We start from the raw sequence: 6847 nt of genomic DNA on the forward strand, positions 1-6847 counted from the left end.
GTATATTTTTGTGGATATACTTACTAATTTTTTTTTTGTTAATTTATATAATTTTCCCATGTGCAAATCCATTTCGGGTAAATCCGTTGCCAAAATTATTTACTAAATAATTCCTTTGTTAAATTGTATAATTTTTCCATGTGCAAATCCATTTCGGGCAAATCCGTAATCAAAATTATTTACTAAAAAATTCCTTTACTAAAAAATTTCCTTTGCTAATTTATATAATTTTTACATGTGCAAATCCATTTAGGGCCAATCCGTGGCTAAAATTATCTACTAAACATTTTTTTCTCTCTTAATTTTTATAATTTTTACATGTGTAAATCCATTTCGGGCAAATCCGTGGGTAAAATTATTTACTAAAAATTTCTTTATAAATTTTTCCACGTGCAAATCCATTTCGGACAAATCCGTGTTAAAATGATCTACTAAAATATTTTTTCTTTGACAATTTATATAATTTTTCCATGTGCAAATCCATTTCAGGCAAATCCGTGGCTAAAATTATTTGCAAAACAGACAATTTATGTTTCTCTTTTCTATTTTCTATTTTTTCTTAAATAAACATTTATTTATTTTTTAAAATTATTTATTTTCAACTTTTTTAAATTATCCAGTATTACCTTGCTCACATTCATTTCGGGCCCATCCTTGGTAACTAAAAAATCAATGCACAGCATAATAAATCACTTCTGTGTTTTTGTGGAAAATATTGACGTTTAAGAAACATATATATATATATACATATATATATATATACATATATATAAGCTAAAATATTGAGAAATATGGAAAATAATAAAAATAATGACCAGAGAAGAAAATTATTAAAAATATTTTTCAAAAGTATTTAAAAAAATATATAATTTTTGATATCTTAAAAAAAAAAAGTATTGAAAATCCGGAAAACAAAAAAAACGGATTATTTATTTCAAATCACGTTATATTCATAATATGTGTGACACCTTTTTTAGGAACCCCAAGATTCCACGGAACACTTTTTGGGAACTGCTGATTTATACCATAAAAATGACGTTACTTTTTTCGTAGTAATGTTTTCTTCCCAACAATATTTAATATTCAGTTCTATTCAAATATTAGAGAAAACGTGTCGTCTGTTTTACCCAAAACTTGCGTTAAGTCGCCAAATAAAGCAACCCATGCTCAGTATCCTGATCCTTGTTGTTTACCGGGTTTATCCTTCTCATTCTCATTCTAAACTGCACACACACGCTTTCGATCCGAATTTACAGTTGGAGAGGAAAGCCGGTAGCATCATCTTTACCATCTGAGCTAGTTTAGAAAAAGAAGTAGTTTTCAATCATTCTTTGATTCAAAATAAAAACATGGCTGATGTACCTTACGCTTTCCTAAGAAAATTAAAAATAAAAAATACTGTAGTGCGCGAATTTTTAGGAGAATTTTTAGGAACGTTTATTTTGATCGTAAGTAAACTTTTGTATTTTCTTCAACTGTTATGATTATTGTTTACTCGCTTTTTCCTTTATAAATCGGGTTGAATTTGTGTAATAAATCATTTATATTATTAGAGTGTTTTATGAATTCTTGAAATATTGTTTTTTTTATTTATTTTTTTTTTTTAACAAAGTATATTTAAAAATATTTTTATTATTTTACCTTACATAAACACACACGTTTTCACTTCTAAATAGGAAGGAATAAATATGTTATATTTGTAAATAATCGGAAATTTAAAAAGTTCAAGAATAAATAATATAAAAATAATAATATTGTTAGTCGAAATTTTCAACATTAAACTATTATACAACTTGTTGATGGATTACATCAGCTTTAAATCATGCGGAATTCTTGCATTTTAATTTTTTCATTAAAAAATAATAAGTCAGCATCTTGACTTATAAAACTAATAAATAAATTTGATTCTAAATTTATTTCGTAATTTTTTTTTTCGTTTTGAATTGAATTGTTGCGCTTCAATTGTTTGTTAATTTTTCCTTTAATTTATTTTGTGCTATTACTGCAATAAGTGACGCATATTAAAATATTTTATATTTATGAACTAAATATTTTTATTAAAAATTTTTCAACTAAATATTTTAATACTTCTAATTGAAAATTGATATGCTTTTTTATATTTGGACAATTGGATGATTCATCGTAGAAATTCTAAGATGTTTTGATTAAGTCATGAAGAGCAATTAAGCGTTTTAGTTGATAAATTCACATTTTCTCTGAGCTACAGCTTACAATTTCCGAAAAAGAAGTATTGGATAATTATCGTTGAAGTTTTACGAGAATTTTATTAGAACATGACGAATAATTGAATTTTTTCATTGACAAATCATATTTTCTCATTAACATTATTAAAGTATACTAATACTAATTATTACGATATACTAATTATTTTGGGTAAATTAGGTAATAATCGTGAAAATTCTACAATAATTTCCTCTTGCATGGGGAAAAAAAATATTGATTTGTGTTGGTAGAGTGTTGCATCACTTTTGCGGTTTCGGAATAAACGATCTTTTAAGTATATTTCGATTTGTACGATGTGAAAAATATAAACTAAATATCATAAAATGAAGTGTTGAAATTGAGATTTATTGACTGAATTTATTTTATTTCCACTCACACAACAACTACGAATGTTTTTTGATTTCATTTCAGAATTATTTACTGATTATTTTTAAAGTATCCCTGGTCATTTAAAGATTTATTTTTTAAATTTTTTTAAAATATTTTTTTCTTTAAAGGAAATGAAAAGTTGGAGCAGCGAATAACTTTTGATCTAATGCTCGTGTTTTCACTTATTCAGGGGCAAACGTCACGGATCATAGAAGCTGGGAAATGCAAAAATGATAAAATAATAACATTAAAATATTAACTATTTTTAGTATTCATATTTTTTTGAAACTTACAATAAAAAAGTTATTTAAAAATTGTATTGCAGTTTGAAAATATTCAAATTACCACTAAATAATTTTTTTCAAATAAAAATAAAATTTTTAGAATATTTTATAAAAATATTTTTTCGAAATTGATTTATATTATAGTTGTTCCGTTCAAATATTACGTAAGCATCTAAAGGCGGGAAAAGAATTTTTTTTTATTTACTTATTTTTGGTGAAAAGGGGAGGACAGTGCTTACTTAAGACCCTAAAATCCAATTTTCAGTTTTATTAATGCAAGAAAAATTGTTTAAAAAAACTACCTGGGGGGGGGGAGCCAAAATTCCTAAAATCATGCTTAAGTAATATTTGAAAAGCTCCCAGTAATTTGTTTTAACTAAAATTTTGGGCAAGTTTATTTATTTTTAAAAATGTTACACTCATACAACAGTGTTTGGTTTGTTTTCTTAAAATAAAAATGACGTTATTTTTTAAATTGGAAAGAAAAAATGTTATGTAATGATACGTTAATACAACATCGTAATAATATCGTGTGGCAGCGGAACTCGTGATCCGTTTAACATTAACGATATTTTACGTCAGCACTGTAGTTGGTGCTAGCCGGAAGCAGATTCGTATCAACTAGCCACAGCGGCTGCTATCAGTTGATTTGTGAAACCTAAATGAAGCATATTTAGAGAAAGAGCCTTTACATGTTAATTCATCAATTTTTACAACAGATAGCTCAAAAATATGAAAATATAAAAATTGATGCATTGCCAAATTCGTGAAAATGGTGCTTTTACTCACGTATTTTCGTTTGATTGTTCATCTTATTTAGAGGAATACGGGTTAAAGTAATTTTAGAGGTCTCATGTGATCTTTCCCCCCTCTTAAACACATTAAGTCTGTAACACTAAAGGAGTGTAGAGGGCAAAATTAAAGGTTACCACCGGCCATAGGGCGACTAAATATGACAAGTAGCGATTAAAAAATTGTCAGTCAGTCGCCTTCTGATCGCTATTTTTTTTAGACAAAAATGCACCATTTCTGCATTTCATTATTATTTTTAATAAATATTGAATGCAATATTTTATAATATTCTAAAAATTACTTTAGTTTTACGCTTGTTTCTTAAATAATTAAATAATGCATATTTCTAAGATAAAATCGCCCGTTATGCTAATATTAAAAGTTTGGGTCACTGTTAAGGTTTCGCAATTTATTCTTGACTTGTAATACTACTTTTATAAAAACTTTTCTTTTTAATTTTTAAAGAAATGCATTTAAATTAAAATTCTTTTCAAATTTCTAAAATTTTATAATTTTAATAGAATTTTTTTTTTCAAGATAACCAACACTTTTTTAAGAGAAGGCAAAATAAATTCAACTTTTTTAAGGAAAGGCAAACTAAATCCATCCTATTAATTTTATGATTTGCATTATGCTACTTTATAAAAATGACTAGAACTTTTTTTTTTGCGTTTTAACCATCATTAACGATATTATTTCAAGATTATAGATTCAGATTATTTCAGCCTTGTAAGGCACCTCGTAAGGTTTAAGATATTATTTTGAGAAATGCTTACAAAATTGCTTAACAATTTTTTTTTTTTTAGTCATTTCAATTTTTTAAAAAGTGACTACATTTGAAAATGTTACCAACCCAATGGCCAGTAGTAAAATTTCCTAATTTTGCAATATAATAAAGTAGCGCGTAAAACAAAAAATGGACCACCCTGAATAACTTTTGATCTACTGCTCGGATCTTCACATTCTAGGCCTCCATCTGAATGGTTTAAGGGGGGTGAGCTCAATATTGCTCATTAATTGATGATGCAAACGATATTCTAATTTACGAAATAAGGTACAAAAATGTACCTTCTCTGAATAAACACAACTGTTTTTTTTGTGTGGATGGATTTTTGACCCTCAAAATATAGGGGTTTGCTGCCATCTGGGAAATACGGTTCCTATAATTTGGTCAGAAGAGCGATCCAGAGTTTGGACTCCCTAATGTTTAATTTTGTATTTCGCGTATTTCGCCATACCTCGAAAACTTTTTAAGCGAAATCAAAAATCTTTGCACACAATTATAAAATTTGCTTAATCAAAGATAAATTCATGAAAAAAAAAAAACCTTTTGGTAAATATTTATTATTTTTCATTATTTTATTTAGCAATAGTCTAAAAAATTTTTTAATTATAAGGTATAAAATTTTTTACATCATTTGAAACTATCTAAATTTATACGAAATTTGAAAAATTCAAACTTTGAGCAAAAATGGTTCAATACTTCCTTAGAAATCGAGTTTTAAAAAATTCGTGTGTATAAAATTTGATTTCTAAGGAACTATTCGACCGATTTTGCTCAAATTTTGTATTTTGGCATGTAAAATTACATTCGTTAAAAGAATGCAAAAAAATTGTATACCTTACAATTCAAAATCTTTTCAACCATTCTTAAATAAAATAGTAAAAAATAATAAATATTTACTGAAATTTATTTTTTTGCACGGAATTATCTTTGGCTAAACGAATTTTACAGTTGAGAGCAAATTTTTTTTAATTTCGCTTAAAAAAAGATTCTTGAGATACCGTTGATGGTGAAATACGGAAAAAGTGAAATTAACATTAAGGGGTCCAAACTTTAGATCACCCTATTTCCCACATTGAGGCTACTCCCTTACATTTTGGAAGTTTAGAGATCTGAAAAAATGTATGTTTTATCAGAGAAAGTGCGTTTTTGTGTCTCATTCCGTAATTTAAAATATCGTCTGCACTTATTAATTAGCATAGTTGAGGTCACCCCTTTGAACCATTAAGATGGAGTCCTAGAACGGGAAGATCCGATCATTAGATCAAAAATTATTCAGGGTGTTTTTTCTTTCTTTCTTCACACTGTACATTATAACATTTGCCTCTCTTACTTTTCATATGCAACGAAGAAAATGGAATTGAGTTGTGTTGTTAGAAGCTACAGTAAGTGATAAAGGTTTAAAGTTCAGGGTGTATGGAAAAATATCTCTCCGAGCGAAAGTTAAACGCATTATTTTGTTGTTTAGCGGAACGGGTCAATGATCTTTAAAAACACCATGTTTAAGGTAACGTTGTATTTGGAAATGAACGCAACACCTGGCTAATATCCTTTATTCTAAATGCACTCTTGTGTAAAAACAAGCTGCGAAAAGCGGAAAAAGCAATTAGTGGATTATATAATTACAAGGTACATACAAAATAAAAAGAAAGGAAGCGAGAGCTTTCTCTTATATAACACTAAGAACAAAATATCAAACAGGACAAATTTCTATATCGTCCGTTTTTTAAAACAGATAAAATTTTAGAGAACGATTTCCTTCTTCAATCGCCATTTTGGAATTTGAGTTCAAACTTGCAAAACTTTTGATACCATTTGCCAACGTAATTTCTGAGCCAAAAATAAAATAAAGGATGTGAAATAGGAGTTTCGTATAAAACAGGAAGACATAGTTCGTTATTAATTTTAGAACTTAACGGTTTTTTTTCTTCTTTAAGTCTTAAAACAATAAAATTATGCAGCTCATGATTTTGTGGATGTTTTTTTTTTAAAAAAAAAGCCTTTTGGTTATAGAATATCATTTAAAAGCTGAATATTTTTTTTAAAAAAGGGGGTGAGATATATAAGTATTGTTTTATTAAATTTGGAGAAATGGTCTTTAATAAATTTTAGAAAGTAACGGTTTTATTATAAAAATGTAAAACAATAAAAATAATCGGTTTTTGCGAACGATTTTCTTTTAATAAAATTTTTTTAATTATAGAATGTCATTGAATAATCAAAAGCTTCTAATATTATTCTAAAATTCTTCTAATATTAATAATTTCTAATATTCTAACTCAAAGAATGTTCTAAAGAAGCTCAATATATATATATATATATACAATATATATACAAATACAATATATATATATATATATATACAGTAGAGAAC

At 26.7% G+C, this 6847-nt stretch overlaps 1 protein-coding gene across 2 annotated transcripts in view; it reads left to right on the plus strand.

The window, feature by feature from the left end:
• Nucleotides 1–1200: 1200 nt before the first annotated feature.
• LOC107444570 (aquaporin-9) overlaps nucleotides 1201–6847 on the plus strand; it is a 73586-nt gene continuing 67939 nt past the window's right edge. For both annotated transcript variants that reach the window (XM_043043779.2, XM_043043780.2), the window contains exon 1: nucleotides 1201–1448. In XM_043043779.2, the coding sequence (XP_042899713.1) occupies nucleotides 1350–1448 (99 nt within the window). In that variant the 5' untranslated portion in view covers nucleotides 1201–1349. The remainder of the gene's footprint in view (nucleotides 1449–6847) is intronic.

Source organism: Parasteatoda tepidariorum, chromosome 10 (genome assembly GCF_043381705.1).
Source record: "Parasteatoda tepidariorum isolate YZ-2023 chromosome 10, CAS_Ptep_4.0, whole genome shotgun sequence".
Lineage (NCBI taxonomy): Eukaryota > Metazoa > Arthropoda > Arachnida > Araneae > Theridiidae > Parasteatoda > Parasteatoda tepidariorum.